The sequence below is a fragment of the Aedes albopictus genome, chromosome 1 (assembly GCF_035046485.1).
Source record: "Aedes albopictus strain Foshan chromosome 1, AalbF5, whole genome shotgun sequence".
Classification (NCBI taxonomy): domain Eukaryota; kingdom Metazoa; phylum Arthropoda; class Insecta; order Diptera; family Culicidae; genus Aedes; species Aedes albopictus.
The window spans coordinates 334,613,840-334,640,053 of NC_085136.1; the positions used below are offsets into that span (position 1 = coordinate 334,613,840).

At 39.5% G+C, this 26,214-nt stretch overlaps 2 protein-coding genes across 2 annotated transcripts in view; both read right to left on the reverse strand.

Moving 5' to 3' along the window:
* LOC109404004 (actin-87E) overlaps positions 1-9,083 on the reverse strand; it is a 12,299-nt gene extending 3,216 nt beyond the window's left edge. Inside the window, exon 1 of the mRNA XM_019676865.3 lies at positions 8,926-9,083. The gene's annotated coding sequence lies outside the window, so the exon portion shown is untranslated. The remainder of the gene's footprint in view (positions 1-8,925) is intronic.
* A 357-nt stretch (positions 9,084-9,440) lies between these two features.
* On the reverse strand, positions 9,441-10,785 carry LOC109432057 (actin-87E-like). Its single transcript, XM_019708357.3, has 2 exons — positions 10,261-10,785; positions 9,441-10,198 (listed from the first exon to the last, which is right to left on the reverse strand). Exons 1-2 carry the CDS (start codon positions 10,709-10,711, stop codon positions 9,519-9,521), a joined length of 1,131 nt encoding a protein of 376 aa, XP_019563902.1. The 5' UTR covers positions 10,712-10,785; the 3' UTR covers positions 9,441-9,518.
* Between the last annotated feature and the right edge of the window lie 15,429 nt (positions 10,786-26,214).

Consider the following 26,214-nt stretch of genomic DNA (forward strand, 5'->3'; position numbering starts at 1 on the left):
GGGGGTTTGTCTTCCACACAAATTTCGGAAATTGTGTATGAACAAACATCTACCAGGAGGGAGTGGGTCTTAGACGGCCATAAATGAATCTGTGTTGTCCATGAACGCCTTACAGAATCTTCTATGGATTCCTTGAGGAACCCTTCAGAGATTTCTCGAAGGTTTTGTTTTCATAAGCATCCCCAAGGATTTCTACACGAATTCTTCCAAAGATTCTTTCAGAAGATCTTCCGAAAATGCTTCAACAATTTCTTTATCGATTCTTTTAGAAATGTCTTCAATGATTATTTTTGGAATTCTTCCAACGATTCCTTTAGGAATTCCTCCAAGAATTACATCAGTAATTCGACCTAGCATTCTTCCAAGAAATTTTACGCCGGAATTTATTTCAGAATTCCTCCAGAGATTATTTCACAGATTCCATCAGGCATTCCTTCAACGAATTCTTAAGAAATTCTTCCAACGAATCCATTGGAAACTTTTGCTAAGATTCTCTCAAGAATTCCTTCAGGTAAATTTGCAACAAGATTCGTTTAGCGGTACATACGAAGATATTTTACGAATTAATCTAAAACTATTTTCATCTTTTGAAATATTTCTACAAGTATTAAATTCTAAATTTGTCAAAGAGTTCCTTCAATAATTTCTCCAAGGATTCTTTTTAGGATTCCATCGAGAACTTTTCAAAGTATTCGTTCAAAAATTTCCCCAATGCTTTTCTGGAAATATAATTTGATATATGAACAAAAACATAACTTTTTTTTTTTTGTCAAGAATGCGTTGATAATAGCAGAATAGCAGCAGAATAGAAAAACATAACTTTTTGTCAAGACGTTTAAATGATCACTACTCAACAACAAGAATCACCGGAAGAAATAGGTGAAGTTTCTGTAAGATTTGTAATATGTCACAATATAAATGTTTTTTTTATCAATTGTAGAATTTTTATAAAAAGGTTTTTAATACATCAAATCATCGGACATTGCAACAAATTAGCTTAGCTACGATACTGCTACGGCCCCCATATTTTCTAGATTTTTTTTCATGAATACGGCAAAGAATAAAGATTCATTTCGGAAGTGATTCAAGGATTCTAATAGCAATTCCTTAGAGAATTTCGTCAAGTGATCTCACGGGTATTAACGAAAATCCTCCAAAAATTTATTCCAAAATGTCTGTAGGGATTCCTGCAGAAATTTATCTTAAGATTTCTTCAGGGGATCGTTCAATAATTCTATCAGAAATATCCTCATGGATTCTCTTAAAAAATATCCTGAGACTTATTTAGACATTCTTTCAAAGATTCGTTTAGTAAGTCCTCCAATGATTCCTCCAGGAACTGCCCTCAGGGAACCTTCAGGAATATCTCCGAGGATTTTTTGTTAAGCAATTTCTCCAAGGTTTTTTTCTGGAACTCCTCCAAGGATTCCCTTCGAAAATCCTGGCACAGAATTCTAGAGTATGCTACATGGTATGCCAATCGTACGATGCGACGACGGTTCTTGAGGCAAGCAGGAATCCACCACAAAACGACGGTTCCGTATAATCCGAAACAAAGCTGATGAATAGGGCGTTGGTGAACCGCGTTGAAGGCATGCTGGAAAAGCAATTCTGGGCAGAAGCAGTTGCTACGGCGTTCTACGTCGTTAATCGATCACCAACAAAAGGTCTACCCCCGAGGAGTAGTTTATTGGTAAACGTCCCGATGTATCGCACTGACACGTTTTTGAAATGATGGTTCTCAAGACGTAGCAGTCAGTGTTGACAGAAACGTGATCTCTCTGGATAAAGAACGAACAAGATGAACTCAGTGAACCAGAATCCGAGGAGTTCAGAGAAGCAGATGACACGCTGATCGGTGCTAATCTACAACCTGCTGCGTTCTCTCCGCAACCGGAGGACCCACATCAGTTGATAAGGCGCAGCGTGTAACCCCAAGTAAGTATCGAGATTTTCATTTGGGTTTCAGTGTACTACCTCATGGTACTACTCAGCCTCCCTTCAGTTATGTGATGCGAGTGGCGATGGCGAGTCACACATGTTCCAGGAAGCGATTTCGTGCGAGGCCGAGGACAGAGATCGTTAGAAAGATGCAATGCAATGGTGGAGGAGTATCGAGAGTTGAGAACAACCCCACCTGGGAGCTAACCGATCTGCCAAAAGAAAGGAAAGCTCTCCGCTGCCAGTGGGTGTATAAGGTGAAGACGAATCACGATGGATCTACCGAAAGATCTCGTGACTAAAAGATATTCTCAGGTCAAGGATGTCGACTATGAAGAGACGTGCTCGCCCGTAGTCCGGTTTGCTAACTGATGTCGTTAACCGCTAGTCTGGTCCTGGACAGATGGATGAAGTGACTGCGTTTCTGCAAGGTGAACTAGGAGATGAAGTCATCTACATGCCGCAGCCGTTGATCCGTTGACCCCAGATGTACAAGAAACGTTTGTAAGTTGAACAAAGCGTGTTGTACGGACTTAAATAGGCTAATGGAACCAGAACCTTGATGGAGAGCTGAATCGGTTTGGACTGGAACGATTGAAATGTTACACCAGCGTCTACTACCGTATTGAAAATGGAACAATTCTGATTGTGGCCGTGTATGTCGACGACTTGTTTACGAATAGCAAATCGATTGAAGAAACAACTGACAGAGAAGTTCTTGATGAAGGACCTCGGATTGGCCAACAAAGTCCTTGGAATCAGAGTGACGCGTCAGAAGGATATCGTTTGCTTGGACTAGGAGCACTATGTATGTTCAGCAGTTGCTAGAACGTTTCAGCATAGAAGACTGTGTTCCCTGTGGACCTCAACCAAAGGTTGACGAAGCAGATGAGCCCTGGTACCGCTGAAGAACGAAGGCAGATGCAGAACGACCCGTTACGTGAGTTAGTAGGAGATTTCCAGTTCCTGGTGCAAGGCACGCGTCCGGACCTTCGTCGTAAATCAAGTTGGCCAGTTCTGTAACGACCCGGGGAAAGCGCATTGGATAACCAAGATCTGCATCTCATTTACGGCAAGCAAGACTGGGAACTGGGACGATGATGCTGAGACACGACGTTCCATCACTGGATATACGTTTTTATGAAATCAGATGGAACGATTTCGTGGAGCAGTCGACGACAGTTCACCGTGGCCTTGTCAACAACGGAAGCCGAATACATGGCCCTATCGGCAGCAAAACAAGAAACGATCTGGTGGCGAGGACTACGACAGGAGCTGTCTGGAGTATCCGAGAAGATCACCATATGATGCGAAAACAATAGCGCGATCCACCCAGATGATCCTTTAAAAAATTCCTCGATAAATTCATGATTATACTTTTCGAGGATTTCCTGAAATTCCGTGAGATATTCCCGGAGGACTTTCTACCGAGGATGGTAAATTTCCTAAAGGAATTCATGGAATAGCCACAGAAAAAAAAATCTGTACACCTGGGGTCCTGAATAACTGGAAGAATCCTAGTCAACATTTCTAAAAGGATTACAGCAACAATCCATGGAAAAAAAATCTCAAGTGAAATTCCTGAAGTAATCATAGAATTTATGAAAAGTCTTAGAGTCATTCCAGAAAGATTTTTTGGAAGAAAATCAAACAGGTACTTCTGGTAGAATCTCTGAAGAAATTCCTGGTAGAACTCCATCCGGTATACCTGGAGAATTCCTAGTAAGAATTTCCGGAAGAATTTTCGAACACCAGGACGAATCCCTCCGAAAATCTGAGAAGAATAATTCTAAGGAATCTTTACTGCCCCCATTCGCACAACAGTCCCATGTGAATAGGAAATCCAGCAAACATAGGACTGTTATGCAAATAGGGGCAGTTTAGAGCAACCCCTGAAGAAAGTACAGGAGTTTTGTTTTCTGGATATGTCTGAGGATGGCATCCATGGCAGAAATTCCATCAAAATGCGTTGAACGAATTCTAGCATGAATTTCTGAGCGAATCTTAGCAAATACCCCTTGAGCAGGAATAGTTGATATATTGAAACACTTTCGAAGGGATCCTAGCAGGAATGACTAAAATTTTGTAAAAATTTCTAGAATTCTTCGGCGTATCATAGAGAAATCCCTAGAGAAACCAAAGGTGAAAATCCTGGAGCAATCATATCAGGAATTCTGGAGCAATTAAAGTAGGCAGTGTTGAGAGTACTCACATGGTAAAAGTTATACTCACTTGTTACAATCTCAGTTCAGAAACATGTTATCAAAAATGGTATTTGAAGTAGTTTTACGTTGTAGTTTGATCTACATGTTTGCCGAATAAAGTAAGAGTCGTTTACGCATACCAAAGTCGTGAGAGGACTGTGAGTTCGAGGTGAGTATAAAGTCCACTAATTTTACTCACTTCGTGCTCACCGCTCTCCCACGACTTTGGCATACGTGAGCGACTCATACTTTAATCGGCAAAATTTTAGATAAATCTTCAATGTAAAAGCACCACCCGAGCAAAGCTTGTCAGCAAATTGAAAACTAATTTTGATGTTGTGATATTGCAAATTATGATAACTCAGGTTGTTGTCATTTGGTCGTTTTAACGGTTAAAACATCAAAAATGAGAGCATAAAAATGTTCCCGTAACAGCAAGTTGAATACAATTCCTGCCATCAGTGATATCCAATTGATAACTGTTTTTGCTATCAGTGCGAAAAAATGAAAAAATCGTTAAATGTATAGCTTTTCGAATGACATGAAAACTTAAATGCAATATGTTAATTGCACTAATGGAATAGCATTAGTTGTATTATACAAGGTCGCCTAGAAGTTTTGAAATGACTTAAAAGCTTTAATATTTATAATAAGTTGAAGTGACAGCAAAACGAAATCAAAATTTGTTATCAAATTGAATCAAGACAATCTGATATCAAAATGTGATATCAATTTGCTGATGATTACAAATCGTGTTTTCGTTTTGCTATCATTTTGTTGTTAGACTTTGCTCGGGCAATTAATCGACACTTTGTTTCCAAGATAGGCAAGAAATTTGAATCTCAAACCGTTTGAAAATCGAAACTCGTTCGGCCATTTTCCTCTTTTGGCAAAAGAAACCTTGAAGAAGGTGTCATAAAACAGCGCAAAAATTTCCAGCTGATCGATGTAAACATCACATGTACTCTTATTTCAATCTCACCAATAGAAGATACAATCAACCATGCAATAAAGCTACTCAACGAAATCCTTCGATATGAAGTAAAACAATCAAAAAGTCCCAAATAAAATATCCCAAACATAAAATCTTTCTGCGGATCAAATTACATTTCATCGTTTACCTATAACGAAATTTCTTCTTATTGTACAAAACATTGAATGAAGGTTATTACTTCGAAATGAGTATAATAATTTGACGAGGTAAAGTTCCTGTACGCACGCACACATAAAGAAGAAGCTTTGTAAATCATCGCACAGATGGAGCTAGTGGTTAAAAGCAGAACTTATTTACCAAGAAAAATGGGAAAAGTTGTAGAATCTGGCACGTCGGTTTGTCGGTGGTAAAAGTTCTTCATAACCCGTTTATTGGTAGAATAAGTGAGTTTAACTCTTGCAAGTGAGTATTCCCAACACTGGAAGTAGGCATTACTAGAGAAATCCTAGAATATATAAAACCTAGTAGAAATTTATTAAGGAATCACAGATGGATCCTTGGAAAAATCTCTGGAGGAACTTCTTAGGTGGTACGGGACGCCGTGTTAATTTTCTTATCTTCCCTCTCTTGCTAACAATTTGCCTCGCGATTTTGAAGATGGTAATCTCGATTTATATCGTACAGAAGAGGCTGAAAAACAATCAGCATATGTACTGTAAGTGACCATACACAATGATAAGTTTTTTTTTCATAATATGAAGCAGAATCTGAGATTACCATCTTAGCAGCAACAATGGCGGATATTTCCCCGACCGTCCCGTTCGTCCTTAAGGAATTTTAGGATAAAGCACAAGATGTATATCATAAGGAACCCCTGCACACTGCAGTAACAGGGTCCATTTCATGATTAAAAAGTTTTAACACGTTTTAATGGTGTATTATGTTTGGTACTAGCGATAAAATTGTAAAGTTTGATATTGAGCATGCATTTTGGATTGAAAATAGCCATATTAATCCACGTAAAGGTCAGAAATGATTTCTTATAGCCTCTCCAAGGGCAACGTTTGTTTACACCCCCAAAAACGACGTGGATCGTAATATATTTTTTAGTACAGAGAACTAAATATATATATATTTGCACAAAATGTATTGGTTAATGAAATTCATTTTTTTTTTCATAAGTGAGGATAACGTGTTTATGTCTTCAGCAAAGTTGTAGGAAATGTCATTATTGGAAAACTTGTAGAACTATTTTTAGGGATATGGGACATTACTTGTAAACGACCCCTTAAAATCGGTTTATTTGTTGCAACTTTTTCTGGATAGTTTTGGGAATCACACTTTCATTTTTGGGTAACTTCAAAACTCAAAAATTAATCACGGATTCAAATCTTAGGAGTATGAACATGATGAGAGAAGCCGTGTGGAATATATCGGTTTGAATTTTTATATTAAAACATTCAATTTTAAAATAAATCTACAGGTTTATGTGAAAATATATCATTAACTGTGAACTAACATATGATTACATGCTACGCATAGTAAGCTCTTTATTTGAGTTGTTTTTGATTTTTTCTATACAAATTTCTTTAATACAACAGTACATGAAATTACAAGGGCATTGCCTACATTCAGGCGTTTATCGGTGTATGGAGATTTCAATCCGAATTTACAAAATGGATTCCAGTTCATAGAAACACATTACGTTAAGAGATTCAAGACCAGAGTTGTATTCTTCTATGATCTGTCCACCGAGAATAAGTGGCCATTCATTGAAAAACGCACTATCAAAGTTATCCCGTTTTCTTCGGCTCCGTAATGCTGTCTGTTAATTGAGCTCAAATTTTAATTGAGTTAACCAAGTGTTGTTGTGTCTTCGTCAATCCAGATTTTATGCTACAAAAACATGCCTCTTTTTTCAAAATAAAACTTAAATTGTAATTAAGGCTTCTTACGGCATCATCAGCATCGGCAGCCATGTTGGATATGCCGGTCAAAATTTCAAAGTGATGATTCTCTGCAACCAAAGTGAATATTCGTATGAAAAAGTATCACTCTATTTGCTCACTCGAAGTGATTACAATGATACTTTTTCTGCTGCGGTGCTGCAGAATTGTCAATTTTTTATCACTTCAAAAACGAGAGACAAACAATCATTGAAAAGCAAAAAGTCAATGATTCGTTTGAAAGCTTCGTGATGCATTATGACATCTTAAAAGCTAGTCAAAAAGGTGTAAATTCCAAAATGATCTATTTTTTTGTCTGATAACTTTTGGTAAATGTTCTCTTGTGATTCACAAAGGATATGTCTTATATTTTGTTGTAATTTTGTCCACATCGCGAAATGCTGCAGAATCTGAAAACTTTTTGAATAATGAAAATGGTTAAAAATTAACAAACAACATGATTTTGAAAACTATTTTGTAATACAACAAAATAAACGAAACCAGAATCAAGTTTTTTTTGTTAAAATTGTACACTTTAATCAGAAAAACTGGGTTTTCTGTTTTTTATTTCAAATTGTCGGATATTTCGATAATTGTACTGTCGATGAGTTATGATGTAAATTTAAAAAAAAAAAAACAGTAGGGAAAATCATTGAATTTTGCCATTAAATGGCTTTTGTCCTAAAAAAATATGTATTCCAAAGTGTTTCATTGTTTGCCAAATGATAAAACAATACTTCATTCATCTTCAAAAAATGTTAGACTTTGGAAAATCCAAGAAAAATAATTTGACTTATGGCCAGGAATTTGGTCCATTTACGCCTGTGTGTGTCCTCACTCTCCTGTAGTATTTCCTGGAGTAGTATTTCGAAGTTTAACAATCACTACATGACATCGGTAAACACAACGTAGTAGGCATGGTCGCTTTGATGCTTGTGCCGATTATTTTCCATGATGCTTTATCGCCCTGGTTACATGAGATCAGTTTTCTCAGCGTATTATTCTGTTCATATCAAGGAGTTTTCAACTGGTGCGTTGTTGAAGTTTCTGTCAGGAATTTGAAGTTCTGAAGAATTTCTCAAAGTTTCATGTTAATTTTCTAAACTACTTCGAAGTTTTGAAATATCTGTAGGAATTTTCAAGTCTTTCTAACATTTGCAGATTTATCTCCAGTAGTAGGAATTGTCACATTTCAGGGTTTGTCCTGATTCAAAACAAAAAATTGGTATCCAAAACCATAATAAAACTAATAGTTTTACTAATGATGAAACAGCTTTACAATCTTATCGGCTTAACACGTTAACACACACTTCTTCCTATTATAAAAAGATGAATGCTTAAAACAGCAAACAGCAGTTCCGATTGAAGCTCAAAATATTGTACTTAGAACACTGTTTCTGAGAATGGTTTTAAAGAGGGCATAACAGCAGCTTATCAAACGTCCAAATATGGGCTACTACAATTCAAACGTAGTTCACCGTAAATTTACATTCGTTTTCACTTGCAGTTCGAATTCCCCGGTAAGAAGAATTATCTGCCGTGAATCGCATATCAGTCCCATCTTTGCTGGATTTCCTATGCAAATGGGACAGATATGCGATTCATGGCAGTTATCCCCTAGTATGACTTGCGTTATCAAAAACAGAAACACCAATATGCACTTGTGAGCTCTCGATACTCGTCACCTTGGCTGATAAGCCCTTTTCCGAACGCACTTGGAACCAATTTTTTGGCCAATCTACACACGTAATCACACATCACAGCCCCCAATATTCAATCAGTCGACATCACGTGAATCACACTTTTCAACCAAGCTCGACGACGCCACTTCGCCAATGCCCTTATATGGCGACGGGGCCGGTAGCTAGCTCCGCTGACTGGAATGGACGCTCGTTCTCACCTTAGAACAAACTTCCGACGAACAGTTGACAGGAAGAAATGGGTTCACTTTCTTGCGGCGCACAACTCGACGGCTCTCCGGTACACTACTGGCTAATTGGATTTATAATAATCCAATATTTATACCCTCGTCGAGTCGGACCGGTGGAAGACCGTTGGTCAGTTGGGCGCCGCGACGCGCGCAGAAGCGACGCGACGGACAGTTGGGTGGGCGTGCGCGCGATTTTCCCGCCGTCGCGGCGCTTCCACACCTAGCGTTCTAAGTAGCGGGAAAAGAGAAAATTAGCATATATTTTCCTCCGAGAGACCGAGACCGAAACCAAGTTGGGGAAAAGTTGGAAATGATCACCACCGTCGCCTGAGAGGCGGGTGTTCAAGACGGGGAGTGGCTTACTCATTGCCGAGACGGATGACAGTTTCGAAGCGTTATCAGATGTACGCGATAGGATTAACTGAATTGCCTCCATTGATTGCGTTTGAGGAGCGTCCCAGGGCTCATTTCCTTATATGGAGTGCTGGTTTTGAGTCTATACAATTTTATTACCGAACGGTTTTTTATCAGTTGTGTAACAACGAACACGAGAATGAGGGGTTTTAGAAGCACTTGCGGTGGACGATTCCGGGTCCGGCTTCGTCGTATTCCTGCTTGGAGATCCACATCTGCTGGAAGGTCGACAGCGAGGCCAGGATCGATCCACCGATCCAGACGGAGTATTTGCGTTCCGGAGGGGCGACGATCTTGACCTTGATCGAGGTGGGTGCGAGGGTGGACAGTTCACGCTGCATTCGGTCGGCGATTCCGGCGAACATCGTCGATCCTCCGGAGAGGACGGTGTTGGCGAACAGGTCCTTACGGATGTCGACGTCGCACTTCTTGATTGAGTTGAACACGGTTTCGTGAACTCCCACGGATTCCATTCCGATGAACGATGGCTGGAAGAGGGTTTCCGGGCATCGGAACCGTTCGTTACCGATGGTGATCACCTGTCCATCGGGAAGTTCGTAGGACTTCTCCAAGCTGGACGAAGATGCAGCGGTGGCCATCTCCTGTTCAAAGTCCAGGGCGACGTAGCACAACTTCTCCTTGATGTCACGGACAATTTCCCGTTCGGCGGTCGTGGTGAAAGTGTATCCACGCTCCGTCAGGATGGTCATCAGGTAATCGGTGAGATCACGTCCGGCCAGATCCAGACGCAGGATGGCATGTGGCAAAGCGTATCCTTCGTAGATGGGGACGGTGTGGGAGACGCCATCTCCGGAGTCCAACACAATACCTGTAGGATTAAACACACCAATGAAACTGGAGAACTTCAAGAAACTTTCAAACTATTCCTACCAGTGGTACGTCCCGAAGCGTACAAGCTCAGCACGGCCTGGATGGCCACGTACATGGCCGGGCAGTTGAAGGTCTCGAACATGATCTGGGTCATCTTCTCGCGGTTAGCCTTGGGGTTCAGCGGAGCTTCCGTCAGCAGAACCGGGTGTTCCTCCGGTGCCACACGCAGTTCGTTGTAGAAGGTGTGATGCCAGATCTTCTCCATGTCGTCCCAGTTCGAGACGATTCCGTGCTCAATCGGGTACTTCAGGGTCAGGATACCTCGCTTGCTCTGGGCCTCGTCACCGACGTACGAGTCCTTCTGGCCCATTCCGACCATTACGCCCTGGTGGCGGGCACGGCCCACAATCGACGGGAACACGGCACGGGGCGCATCGTCACCGGCGAATCCGGCCTTGCACATTCCGGATCCATTGTCGATCACTAGCGCGGCAATTTCGTCGTCACACATTTTGTTCTGTAGTACACTTGCAGAGCAACAGTTCCACCAAGCCCAAGGTTCACCTCAACGTCGACTAAAGCACGTCCCAGTCATTGATTGACCATTTATAGTGTATAGATAAGATTCAGGCCGTTTATCAGTTCGACGGGCCTCGATTCCGCTCGTTAGGGTGGGTCGGTTGCTCCACAAACGTCTAGAAGGATCAACTGAAACCCCGAAAATGACGACCCACCCTAAGCGTTTTGAAGATAACAATCCGATAAGTCTCGAAGGAAAACGGAGACGTCATAACTTCAGTCCGACTGGGCCCAGAACAATACTTCCCACAATTTGTGTGTCGAATCGAGTAAAAGTGACCACCACCAGTCAGCAGTGTGTTCTGTTTCCCTTTTTTTCGTTTTCCTTGTGGATGTGTGCAAGCTACAGAACAGATGCGATGGAATTTCGACACGTAGGTGGATGGTTCGCGCTCACGTTTCTTACCCAAATCTGGAGTGCGCCGTGGATTCGGTGGTCGGTTTTCGGTTATCATGTCAAGCCGTATAGTCAGGTCGTTCGATTGGTACGCGCGGACACGGTGGGTCATGTGATGGAACTTTTTTCTTATAATGATTCATGGATTTGTAACCATAGTCTGAACATAATACTTTTTTGGTTTATTATCAGTTCTACAATGCACTGGACCCAGCACTAGATCTTCTTTTTCTGCAAGGGAGGGGGGTCATATCAGGGGGTTTGGGGAGCTTTTAAATGAGTTCAGAGGATTTACAGAGTTTCAGAGGTGTTTCAAGCGGTTTCAAGTTGTAGGAAAGCGAAGTAACAGATGCTTTGATTGTTTAAGCTTTGAAGGTATGTGGCATTCCCCACGTAGATAAAAGGTGCATTTCAGGTAATTTAGGAAGTGTGAGGGCGTTCAAATCCCTCGGAAACCCTCTGAAGTCTTTCGGAAAGTCTGTGGAACCCCCTTGGACAATGGACACCCCTGGAAACCCCAGGGTTCCAGGAAGTTTTGAGAGTGTATCAGATGAATTTGAGAGTTTTATGTTTTTGCCTTTCCAGTACACCAAAGTGTACTGAAAGGCTGTATGTTCACTAAAAAAAAAACGTTTTTTTTATAAAAGGCTCGGAGAGTCGAGTCACATACACCAGTCAACTCAGTTCGACGAATAGAGATGATGTCTGTATGTGTGTATGTATGTATGTCTGTGCGCAAAACAAGTTCACTCACTTTTTAGGCACTTCCCAGTGGCCGATTATAGCTACGCATCGAACCGGAATTTTACCGCATTCTTTGCTATTAAAAATGGTGCGGATCAGTCAAGGCGTTCCGGAGTTATAGTCATTTCATCCGGGCCAGCAAAAACTGGCAAAACTGGTCGTTTTTAAAACTGATCCAAGCCCCATCAAACTGCGGCGATTTTTGTAACCTTTTATAGTTGATAAATTTTGTGTGGATATCAACATTGGAGACCAGAAATTCCACGATGTCAGCTCGAAATTCACGATGGCAGCTTAATATTCAAGATGGCGGCTGTGTAATAGAGTTTTAGACTCTAAAACCATTCAGTAAAGGGTATGTTTCAATTCAATTCAATTCAATTTATTATCAATATTAGGCTTAATATATAGTTGGTTACAATTACAACCCCTAATGAACCTTTGTTCTTTGAAAGGGTTGCGTTGGATTACTAGCTAATAGTAAACAAACAATAAAAATTAGATTTCGTACCTTAGTTATCGAAAATCAAGAAATCTTAATCACTAACGTATGATATAGCAATCAATATTATTCTTCATATGGCTAATCAGACTACGCTTGAAACTATTAACAGATGGGGAATTTTTGATGTTTTCAGGAAGCTGGTTGAAAATGTTGGGTCCTATGTTAGAGAATCTTCTTCTTCCTACCTCTGTTCGGAAAAAACTCTGTTGTAACAGATGGGCGTATCGGGTGTGGTGGTGGTGTTCTGCTGCATTGAATGACCAGTTATGGTGAAGGTTCAGATTGTTCAGTATTTTGTACATGGTGATACATATTTGGGAAGTGAAGAGACACCCTATTGGCAAAACATTGTGATCCGATGTGTTGTAAAGCTCGTTCGTATGATACAGGAGAGGCAGCTTAAAAATTGCTTTAATACAACGATTCTGTTGAATCTGAACCTCTCTTAGATATGTATTATATGATGTGCCCCAGACCGCAATTCCGTATTGGTATCGGCTGTGCACAAAAGCAAAATATATTTTAAGTAATACGTGTTTTGGCACGTATTTTGACAGTTTCCAAAGCACTCCGCATAGTGATGAACAATTTTTTACTAATTCGCGTATATGGACATCCCATCGTAATTTTTCGTCGAAATGGACACCCAGGTATTTGAAATTGGACACTTCCTCTATTACTTCACCATTTATAGACAGAACGGGATACGGAGCAGCTTGATTGTCTTTGGCACCGAAAACCATAACTTTCGTTTTCTTTAGGTTTAGAGATAGCAGGTTGTTCTCAAGATACGCCATAACTAAATGCAGATCATTAGACATTATTCTATACAGGTCATAGACAGAATGACTTTTATAGGAAATGGCAGTATCATCAGCGAACAATCTTGGTTGACCTACCATTTGGAGTTTTGCTACATCATTAACGTAGATCAAAAATAGCAAAGGACCAAGGTTACTGCCTTGTGGAACGCCACATTTGATGGTACGGTATTCACTGCTGGATCCTGCTATCGAAACCTTTTGCTGTCTTTCTGATAAATAGCTTCTCAGAAGTTCATTGGCGATACCACGAATTCCGTAGGCGTCAAGCTTCTTTAGCAAAATTACATGATTGATGGTATCAAAAGCCTTGGACAGGTCTAAAAACATCACTCCAGCTATCAGCTTTCGATCCACAGACTGCGACAGATCATCCACTAGCTCCAACACCGCCGTTTCAGTTGATGAGCCTTGCCGAAATCCGAATTGTCGCTGATACAGTTGATTTGTACTCTCCAAGAATATAGATAATCGTGTGTATAAGAGCTTCTCAAACACTTTATTTATTGCTGGTAACACCGAAATAGGCCTGTAGTTGGTCGGGTTTGTAGGGTCGCCTCCTTTGAAAACTGGATGTACCAGCGCTTTCTTTAAACACTGCGGATAGTTTCCTGTACTAATGCTGTCGTTGAAGCAGGAACAGATAATATGGGACAGGGCCGCGCCGTGTTGTTTCAGTGCACTTACTGGAAAACCGTCCACGCCAGTTGCTTTTGAGCTATCTAACGAGTGGATTACGTTGAAAACTTCCAAGTGATTCGCAGGTCTAAGGAAGATAGATCTGGCTGAGATCTTCATAGTTCCGAACTTATTAATGTCACCGTCAGAACTAAGGTTGTTTGCGATATTTTCGCCAATAGAAGAAAAGAAGTTGTTGAAAACATTTCCTACTTCATCAGCTCTGCTAATTTGGACTCCATCAACTTCAAGTTTCCATCGTTTTTCCTGTTCAGTTTGCTTTCCCATTAGGTCGTTTATCTTACTCCACAGTTGTTTAGGATTACGTGCCGAAAAGAATCGTTGATAGTAGACGGACTTAGCCTGTCTTTTGGCTTCAGCAAGCTTTTTGTTGGCATGGGTCAGAAGATTTTTGATGTGTTGGTTTTGACGGTTTCGTTTCCACGATTGAAATAAACTTTTCGAGATTTTTCCCAGCTTCCATACATCAAAATTAAACCAGGGACAGTAGTTCGCCTTCAGTTTAACCTGGACTCTATACGATTTCTTGAAGTCCTCGGTAAGTTGTGCATAGCGTTCTGTGATTGCCATCAGTCGCTCGTTAGGTGAAAGTGATGAAAAATCGAAGCAATCAAGAAATGATTGGAAATGTGCGTTAACTTGTCGGTAATTCACCCATGTTTTTAACAGAGTTTTACTGGTTTTTTCCATCGTAGTCTTGAAGTGGGTTAGGACGATGCAGTGGTCGCTGAGATCACAATCCAAAGTGTAGTTCGTAATGCGATCAGAGATGTCTGCACGGCACACAACATGATCCAGGATATTATTGCTCACGGGGCGGGTACTGTAGGTGTTCGATACGATCATATTGTACGACGCTAGTAGTTCCACATATCTTTGAGCAACACGCAGTTCCCTATTGTTGATAGCAAGATTCGTGTCTCCAAGAAGAAAGTAAGGTGTTCTAGTATCCAATGATGACATGCTGTTTTCCACGAGTGATAGAAACTGATTGACATCGTATCCTGGCGGACGGTAGACGGCATGGACCATTACGTGAGACGTACCAAATCGTACATCAATCGCTATGTGGTGAAATCCATTATCGGTTGTAACCTTTTTTTACTTCGTAGTTCAGTCCATCTCTAACAAATACAGCAAGACCACCGGATGAAGTTTTTCTACATGAATAGGTACTCTGGAATCCAGGGATGTTGTAGTACCTTGATCTGTCTTCCTTAATCCACGTTTCGCCGACGACAAGTACATCAACAGCAATGGGGAGATTTTGCAGAAAAATGCAAATGGAATCTAACTTGTCCATTTGATTAATTCCGCGAATATTTATCTGCATCAAAAGAAGGCCGGAAGTATCGTTGGTGTTGCAGAAAGAATCTTGTCGATGGTTATTTGCAAGATTAATTGGATACATTGTACAAGTTGTCTAGTTCAACAGCGTGGCTGATTTCAACATTAATTCTGTGCCTTTGAAATCAGTTTGTGCAAATCACATCGTGATTTAACAATGATCGGTTGAGAATTAGCATCATATTTGATAAAAATAACGCCGTTCCGACCAGGCCAAGCATAACGATATTTCAGCAGTGATTTTTGCAGTTTTAATTCTCGAAAAATCTCCATGGTTAGAGGAGATAATTCGTCTCTGATGAAAACTTTGTTCGTCCAACCATATGGCCAACGAACACCATTAATCATCGATACAGTTAAGGGGCCAAACTGCTTCTTCCTTACAATCAGGGCTTCTTTGGCATTAGCGTTACCAAATGTGACCCTAATTGGGTTATTTTCTGCCTTGGTTGATGGTAATCTTGTGCTTGAGACAATAGAATCAGCTGCACTGTTGAGTCCAATAGCTTGCAATGTTATGTCAACTAAAGATTTGGTGTCCTCGTTCGGTAAACGAGGTATACCTAGCACAACCGCATTGCAAGATAATTCAGAGCGTCTCCGCATATCTAGCTCTGATTCCTGTTTATGAACAGCCTTGGTCACTGTATCAGCTTTTGATGAAAGTGCCGCAACAGATTTTTTCAAGTATTCATTCTCAGCCCTTAGTTTAACCACCTCTGATTTGAGCTTCAAAACCTGCTCACCAAAGTCATCCAACTTGTTCGACAAAAATTGTTGGCTATGCTCAATGCTCATGTAAATCCTATTTGCTTGTTCTGTTAGAGCTTTAGAAATAAGATTTGGCAACTCTTCCATGCTAACGCGAGATGACAAACTCATAGTCTTAGTAACGACCGACAGATGGCACTGTGTGGGAATGATTGAACGTGAGGCGGAGCTGTCAAACCTAGCAATGTTTCACAGACTATGAACGTTCCCTATCTAACTTTTTCCTACTCACACTGTAACGGTTCGTGGACTGGTATATGGTCGCAGGTCGGTGAAGCAGCTCTGGTTGTTATGGTAGATGTAGCTCGAGGATCGATGTATGGATGCGCTTGTCCGGCGGTTTTGTCGATAGGGCAGCAGTAGATACTGACGGCAAGGGTGCATGCAGCGGGGGCGGGTGGTCAGTCGGTGGTGGGATGAAATAAAACAACCAGCAGAATGTCCGTTTATTGCAGCAAATTACAATCAGGAATGGATTTCTACACTTCTCGATTGGTTTGGTTTGGGTTGATATTGAGTATCAGCAGTAATCTTACTGGGGGTTGCCGTTCTTGATTACAAAACAGCGACTTGAGCAACAGCAACAGCCAGTGGGGTGACACGGCTGTCAAACTCGGTACATCGCCGCTCCACCCAACATCATTTTTGGTACGGCGCGTTTTGGTACCCACTTTCTGGTCGGTTTACCCTAACTTGCTCCTGATTTTCGGGTGTGTGGCTCGTGTGTTGCTAGTGCTTATTTCGGAAATTACACATTTCAAACGAAATCGTTGTTTTTGATGATTGTTTCTCTTTCTTTATCACTTTGCACAATATTATATGTAGCAGCGAAGCAGTGTCGATGTTTCTAGCGCATTTTTTCCATTATTTAAACAATCAAAACAAAAACATTGGACGCCATGTTGAATTGAATGCTGGGTAGATGATTCTGGCCCTTCGTCATCCCCCTGGCAACAGCAGCAGTGTTTTGCAATAATATTTGCATATGGTGTTTGGTGGCGGTGGAGGGAATGGCGGCGGTGGTGGTGGTGGCGATTTTGGCGGTGGAGGCAATTTTGTGGGCGACCAGCAGCAGCGAAATTCGATGGAGGAATTCTCAACAGACTCTACTCACATCGATTGGTGAATTATATCACAAGACGCAGCAGCAGCCGACGTATCGAGTCACAGTACGCACGTTAGCGATTATTTAGAATATCACCGTTAAATATTCGATTAAATGAGGAGCACAGAGCACAACAGCTTGTTCACAGAGCAGGGTTGCCAGTTGACATTTGTTTGGTATTTGGTTGTTTGGTATGGGGATGATGTCCGGAGTCCAAAACTGACGACCAGAATATCCAAGACGGCGATCTAAAATCCAAGATCGCAACTCAAAATTCACGATGGCGTCTGTCTAATTGATTTTTAGGCCCATAGCCATGCAATATGGGTATATTTGGTATGGGGAAGATGTCCGGAATCCAAAAATGGCGACCAGAACAGTCAAGATATCGATCTAAAATCCAAGATGGCGGCTCAAAATTCAAAATGGTGGCAGTTTAATGGTGTTTTAGGCTCTAAAACCTAGCAATATGGCGTATATTTGGTACAGGGAAGATTTTTGGACTCCAAAAATGGCAACCAGAATATCAAAGATGGCGGTCTAAAATCCAATATGGCGCTTCAGCTCAAAATTCAAGAAAGCGGCTGTTTAATGGAGTTTTATGGAAGGTATGCATTTCAAACGGACTCGCTCAGGTTATTTTCGTTCAGTGCATTATTTTTCCGTGACCGGAATGGTCAAGAAATTTAACACAGTAAGCATCATGCGATTTGACGTTTCGTTTCAGCTCCATACTAGGATCCGGGATAAAGCGACGCTTTATTATTTCATGAGCGATTGCTTGCATGAATTTTCCACGCATCGAGATAGGCCAAGAAATTTCTTGCGATCTGCGTACTACCCATTAAGCTCTAAAACCATTAAATATGGGTATCATATTTGATTATTGGGGAGATGTCTGGAGTTCCAAAATGTCTAAAGATTAGACTCGAAAAAAATGAGACACTCAAAATAATGTATAACTTTTGATTGCGTTCACAAAAATAGCTCATTTTTTAACCAGGAATAGCATGTTATATGTAGTTAATGCCCTAAAAAAATCATCAAAATCTGTTCAGTATTGGCGCAAATATTGTCGATACAATAAAATGTGATTTTGGAAATTTTGGGATTCCATTTCAAAAATTATTTAGGCTATGAGTTGGTTGTTAGCTCATCAAAACGTCTGAAAATTTGACTGTAAGTTCTTCAAATAAGTCGTAATAAGTGGTGAAAATTTCATTTCAATCGGTTCAGTACTTTTTTTAACAATTCAAACAAAAAAACGGGGTTTTCAAATTTTGGGCACTTTGTAACATTTTACATTCAGTGTGCATTATTTTGACTGTAGTATTGGCAACACTGTCCCGATTTTTTTTTGAAACTTTGACAGTGTAAAATCGTTGTGTTAATCTGTTCTCAGTAAAAATTTCAGCCATTTTGATTGAACATTTTAAAAATTAGAGCAGTTTAAATGTCACTATACCAAAAACCACAACTGCTTATTGTGACATAGTGCTACATATATGGCTATAACTTTTTAAAGGTCAAATCAAATTGAATAAAATTTTGACACAATACATCTACATACATTACTTTTAAATTTTCATTGAAATTGGTTCAGTATTTTTGGCTCTACAGTTTTAAGTAAAAAATGTGATATTTTTAAAGTGTTTGTTTGGCCCAAGATTCTCAAATGGTAAGTCTCTTGTTTCGACGATATCTCCGCCAACACTTTTGATGAAATTTTTATAGTATTGGCTACACATAATGTACTATTCCTGGTCAAAAAATCAGCTATTTTTGTGCACGCAATCAAAAGTTATACATTATTCTTTGTGTCTCATTTTTTTCGAGTCCAGTCTTTATTAGAATTTCCAAGATGGTGGATTTTTATTAAACGTATAAAAGTGCGATATTCATCAACATGCCACTTGAGTTCTATTGAAATAGAGTTTCGAAGGCACGAGAAAGGCACCAACACCGCTAAGTGGATTAATATGGGTTTGTTTTCTTGTGCATACTATATTACGTCTGAAAAATACAAACTACCAGAGTGATCCATAATGACCGGCCGGATTGGTTGCGCAGAATCAGTAACAATATAAGTAGCCGTCATTGTATGCTTTAAGTTTACTTTGAGTGATCCACAATAGGTAGAGTCTGGGACCATTTGGGCAGGAGCACTTATTTTGGGCATTGCTGCTGTAGCTCAGTAAATTTTCAGTCAATTGACTTAATTTTTGGAATACGGTAAGATACGCACAGTATCTAGCCATGTACAAAATTGGTTTCAATTTGACTGAGTTATAGCAGCAATCGCCCAAAATAGGTGCTCCTGCCCAAATGGTCCCAGACCCTAATAATTGTGATCTGGATCATTATCCAATATTTTCCCAGTCAACCAGTGATCGTTTATGATGTTGCATAACATGTTAAAGTGGAGGCGATATGCGTACATTTTACATGCGCCTAAATGGAGGCATGCACGCATATGGCCTCCACTTTATCATCTTATGCAGCACCTTATACGATTACTGGTTGTCTGGGTGGTAACTTTCACCGTCTAAAGTGAATTATACAAGCAGTTTGAAACAATAAAAAGGGGTTTCAATGATTAGAATATAAAGGTAAAATTGAATATATATTTTTTTACGAAAAACGATTTATATTATGGAATGGGTGCTTCTTGACTGACCCATAACTGTGCAATGAGTGTACGAGCTCTCTGGCGAAAATCGTTTTTTTTTAAGTGAAGTGATGGCATACAACTTTGTTGTACAAGAAGGGGGGAAAAGGTTAAGTTTTAAGCGTTTTTTTCTTAGAGGGCATCCATAAATTGGCTTTAGGATATTTGATCGAATGGACATTTAGTCGAATACAATTTTATCGTACTTACATTGCACATAAAAAAACGAATATTTTATTCATGTTTTTCTTTTATCGTTATTCATATTGTAACTTATTCCATGTGTACCTAGTTTTCGTTGGTATTGTTTGAGTATTCATTCAGCTAAACTCCACAATGAAGGAGTTCTGATAATGCTGGGAATTTCAGCTTCAAGATCAACTGATGAGATCGTTTCGAACTACAGTTTTTTCTGTTCCCACACAAAAGCCACATATACTCATTTTAGAACTTCCCAAATTTTCCTTTCTGTAGATTAGTGTATTGTCCCACTTCAGAAAGCGAGAAAAGTCGCATAAGCCTTGGCATAAAGGCGAGGACACAGAGTAAATACCTGTGCTCCATCCCAGCAAACTAAGGACCAAGGGAAAACATTAACCTTCTTAACATCGTTACCTCCACCGATTTGCAAAAGGCTGAGCGGTTGATACGAGATGTCCTCATTCAATAGCTTTCTTGTAAAACCAATAACGCTGCACAGTAGGCATAGCTACTTTAATGCTTGTATTGCATTTCCGATGCACTGCAAGCATTAATAATGACAAGAACGTAGAACTAGTCGACTCTTTCATTTTCCAGGATTCTTTCAATGAATGGCTGTATATGTGTAGACTAGACTAGACTAGACTAGATATTTTTCCTTTATTTAAACATATGCTGTTCTTTCCAGGGGGATGACGACGGGCCAGAATCAGCATCCCAGCTTTCGATTCAACATGGCGTCCAATGTTTTTGTTTGTGTTACATTCGCTGCTACAAATAATATAGTGCAAAGTGACAAACAAAGAGAAACAATCAACAAAACAACAAATTTGGTTGAAATGTGTAATTTTCGAAATAAGCACTAGCAAAACACGAGCCACACTCAAGAGCAACAGTGAAATGTTCCGAGTCCGACGTTGTCTCACTTTGAAACTCTAAAAACGGCCCAAATATGGATGTATCGAGTCATCACTCTCTAGTTATTGAGAATTGCTCATCGTGATTTTCAGTTTTTTTGTTGCCATGAATAACGCATTCTTGTGATATCTTGGGAAAGCTCAAGGAGCTTTTTAAGATTAACTGTGTTGGCGTTAGATTATGTATTGGACACTGTTGATTATCTAGAAGTTTATGGCTTGAGCCCATTGATAATTTGGATAAATCAGAGATGTCTCACATGTAGATGACTAATAACGCCTTTTTTGCAGAATGGAATTTTGTAGATATGAATTAAGAGAGATAAAAACCTACACAAATATTGTGTTCAACGCAGATCCTTTAACTCCCCTTACGTTTGCACTTTACTACTTGGTATTTTTTAAAGCATGGCCTCTATTTTGATGACAGATCAAACACAATAACGAAGGAAACTCTGCCGGAGTGGAACCCATGGCGTAGTTAGTATCTGGTTTGTTTCATAAGCTCATAGTCGTGGGTTTGATTCTCTATCCGGAATTAGCAATGATTCGTGTAGTCGTTTTTTATCCCCTAGAGTGACTGTTATTGACTGACACTCTTCTGAGCTCATGGCTTATCGATCCTGGGTACTTAGGTACTTTGGCGAATGGCAATCCAAAAAGCCTCCTTAATCGAACTGGGAATGGAAACAACAGCCAAACATCAGCATCGCCATGCTCATTATTTCGAGGATAGAGAAGGAAATGACAGCATGCATTCAGTTTCTCCTACAGCGTTATCGTAAAATAGTATATCCTCAGGCGCTATACAGAGTCGTAGCGTGGTTTCATGGCGCCCTTGGCAAGCATCCAGTTGGCGCCCCACGACAATTAAACATTGTTTATTTGCTTACGTTTATAGTTATTTTTTTTTTTTTCAAAAAAGTTATATTTTGGTGTTTTGAAAAACAAATTTGCTTAGATTTTGTTTTTATGTTCTTATAGTATTTTTCATTCGTGTATTTCTATAGGAATTTCATTGGTCACCCAAAAATTATCCAATTTCTCTGATACAAGTATAAGTACGAAAACATTTTGCATTTCAAAAAGCTCACTAACACTAGCACAATAATCAGAATTGACATTTAAGATTCATAACATAAATTATTCATAATTTTCTTTAGGAAATCTGACACCCCAAACTAACTGTTTTATTAATTTTCGGCGATTCTTTTAATTGGTTTTGCCAGAATTTTCTAAAAACTTGACCAAAGGTTACTTCTTTATTTAATTTTATTAAAAAAATTTAATCAAAATATTTCATAGAAGATCTGTGAAAACATTTTCAGTAGTTCCCGAACAGAAGAAAATAACTAGTGAATAACATATCAACATACATCTTAAATACTACCATATCTTGACATGCCCTTCATTAGATGGTAATAAGAGGCAAAATAACAAAAATGAATACCAAAGTTTTGTATAAATAACATCTAGAAAATAACGAGTCTTGATATTTAAATAATGAATGCATACATAAAATTTCAAGTGCTGTATTTGTTATTCCAAAGTTATTGAATAACATACTAATAACATTTCTTATTATTAAATGTTTCATTTGTTCGATGACTTCATGATGTAATAGCAAATCTTGTTCTTCGGTTATGTTCACTGCTAAAATAACAAATACTACATCAATACCAAACTCTGCTCAAATGCCTCCAACTGTTATTGTGATGTTCTCATAACATTTCGTAGAATAACGCAGTAATAACAATTTTAGGTATTAGAGCACATGTTGCTCTTTGCATGGTATTTGTAAGGTATGCCCTTCTGCTCGGGTTATTAGACGAACCATGGACATGGAGGAATACCAGGAGGAATTCCTGAATCTCTACATAAGTTCTTGTTGGAATCTCTGTAAGAATTCCTGCTGCACTAGATTGAACTATTGAAGAATCTCTGGAATAATTTCAACAAAAATATCAGAGGAATCTATCTATATATATAAAAATGAGTTTGATGTCCCTTTGAGGCAACAAAACTCACGAACGGCTGAACCGATCAGGATGACTCTAGCATTTTTAGATTCGTATTCATGGTGGCTGTGTTTATATGTAAAGAAAAGTTGTGAAAATAGACTAAAAAAATAAGAAAATTGAAAAGTACTACTTTTTTATGCCCTGGGAAGAAAATCATCACGATCTAAAATGAAACCAATCTAGAGTGCGGCGCCATTTTGAGCTCAACAGTTGTCAAACCTCCACAAGACGGCAAGACAAAGTTTGCCGGGCCAGCTAGTACTTGATAAAAATCCTGGAGAAATTTCAGCAAGAACTTCCAATGGAGTTCATGGAGTAACTATGGCAGGAATTTCTGGGTGTGAAGAAATGCCTGATGTAATGCTTGTAAGAATTTGTAAAGAGCCACAGGAAGAATTTCTAAACAAATACTTGGAAGAATTTTTAAAGGAATCCCTATAAAAGTTTGCTAAGGACTGTCTTTAGAATTTAGAAAAAATCCCTAGGTTTTATGACGTAATCCCCGGAGGAAGTTCTGAAGGAATTCATAGAAGGCTTTCAAAAGAAACTTCTAAATGAATTCCAAATTTATGATTCTCTGGTGGAGTTTACAAGGAAATTGCATGAAAGGTTTCCTAGCGGAGTTCTAGCGGAAATATATGGAACAATTCCTAGTGAGCATGGAACAATTTCGGAAGGTATCAATAGAAGAGTTTTTAAGCGATGTGATAGATGCCTCCTTTATAAAGGAATCTATAGATGATTTTTTGAAGGAACCTTTGGATTTCTAACGGAATCTCTGCTTGACTTTTCATAAGAATCCATGGAATGAGAAAATCAATTGAAGAGTACCTAAGTACCTAATCATTAAAGATATTTTTGCAGAAATCTCTAGAAGAATTCCAAGAATTCTTCAATCAAATTCTTCGAATAATATCGGAAGGAATCCCGAATTCATTGACTAATTTCTGAATTAACTGTTAGATAAGTGCCTGAAAACCCCCCTGGAAGAATTACTGAAGGAATTTAAATTCCTTCGATAAATTTCATAAAACATCTCCACAAGATTTTTTTATTTGAATTTTTTGTAAGTTTCCGAAATATTTTTTGAAAGATTTTCTGAATTGAGGAACTTCTGGATTATTGAAATTGAGGGAATAAAAATTAAAAAAGGCAGTGGTAGTTTTTTTGTGAAATCGACTTGATTTTTTTTGCTGGATTTTCAAGAGTTTAAAGCCCAAAGAAACATTTACTGGAAACAACCATTATTGGGTGAACTGAAAAAGCATCGTCTGAACTTTTTGTAAACATGTTAAATATTTCATTAAATGCGAAGAAAATCTTCGGTGAGGTTAACTCCTTTCCCAGTACGAATGTTTAGGAATTTACAGAAAGAAAGAAACTTTCACCAGACTTTCGAAGGCTTATTGATTTTGATTTGCTCATTCAAAAAACTAAAAAAGGTTTTTAAAAAAAAACATCATTATAAATATTTAAAATTATCTAGCGAAATCTGATTTTTTTGGAGAACACAAAAATACATGATCATCCTTAGATATCGTAAATAATGAAATCTTGATAACTGTGTGGGTACGAAAGAGCTCACCGCATTAAGTGTGCATGTAGCTGAACCTCAGGGGGTTTAGCCCTTTGGGATTACGGTTCGCAAGAGCCACCACGATGGTCCCACGCATGCATCAGACCGTCTCCATCCACATTCCATTATCGACCAGCGGCAAGGTAAGACGTGCTGCGTTGCGTTGCTGGGTGATTCCTATCCGGCAGGTATTTGGCTTTGCACAATAACATTCAAGAAAACAATAGCACCTTCCTGTTTCCATCTAGCCTTAGGCCTTTTCGGCGCCCCTCTGAGACTGCCGCCCTTGGCGGAGGCCAACCTGGCCAACCGCACGCTACGGCTCTGGCGCTATACAAAGTATGCTGTCAATTGTAATTATCTAAGAAAATAATAGATCTGATTTATTTTACCGGTCAGACTAAGGCCTGAGTGTCCTCTGCTGTACGTAGGATAGGAGTCGAGAGAGTATCTTGTAGGCAGCGCTCAGTAGTGTGATCCGGTAATCCGAACAACTACCGGAAGAGTATCTTATCCACAAGACCACATTTGGTATGGTCATGGCAAGCAGGTTTCGTCGATGTCCGGTCGACAACGGACTAGATCTACACTGTTCTGCAAACTTTCTAGAAATGCCGTGAATACCATGTCCATGTAAGCTTATCAGACTGATCAAAGCAAGGATGGATGGTTTCAGGTGAATTGCCCGCCCAGTTCGTTTGAATCTCGACAGGGACTGTTACAAGGCAACCGGTTGTTCAACATCGTCCTGGAAGGTGTAATGGAATTTACCGCGCCCATCGGTCGGGATACGATTTTCACGAAGTCCTGTCAATCTTTCTGCCGTTGCAGTTTTGATGAGCAACACACAAGTCATATAAGAGTTACGGTAGCGCAGATTTCGGTTGATTAGTTGTAAATTTGACGTTATTCTAGCGTTATGTTAGAATAACCTCAAATTAACTTCTATATAACCAAAACTTGCGCTGCCATAACTCTTATATGACATGTGTGTTACTTGAGGTCTGTGCACCCGCCTGAAACGCAGAGCAGTAAAGGCCGTCCTTGTGATAAATACGTCAATATAAAGTACACACTGGTAAATGGAACTGTGAGAAACAAAACAAACCTTGACAGCAGTGTTACGATAGACTGCAATGCAATACCTTTAAGTGGTAGAGCAAAACTCCGGTACCTTGCTTACGACCGTCAACAATGTGCGCCGTGAATCACGAAGACACATCATCAGTAGAAGTCATGCCAACCATGGGCTCCACAAGAAACTCCGATTAAAAAGAAACTCACCACGCACCAAATGTACCAAGTACAGAACTTGCCTAAAATCAGTGATCCTCAACGATCTTGAGACATGTACTTGAAGTTTTCGAACGGGGAGTGTTAAGAACGTTCTTCGATTGTGTGTGATAGTGAAGAATGAACCACCATCTTGCTACAGTCTACCGAGCAGTGATCATAGTATCTTGAAGCCATAGCCGAAATGATAAGACGGGCAGCGCATGTTGCAGAACCACCCGACAAAGCTGGTTTTCGTAATAAATTCAGTTGACATAATAAGGCGTGGAAAGCAACAGAACTAAATCAGAATAGTGTAAAATTTTTATTTGTGCAATTTTATTTTGATTTCCTTTGAGATTATGATAAAATAATAATACACTAGTCAATA

Excerpts from the sequence above, each read along its gene's own strand:
- LOC109432057 (XM_019708357.3), bottom strand. The coding sequence starts at position 10,711 with ATGTGTGACGACGAAATTGCCGCGCTAGTGATCGACAATGGATCCGGA. Across the intron at positions 10,199-10,260 it reads CGCTTCGGGACGTACCACTG|GTATTGTGTTGGACTCCGGA; the intron begins GTAGGAATAGTT and ends TTAATCCTACAG.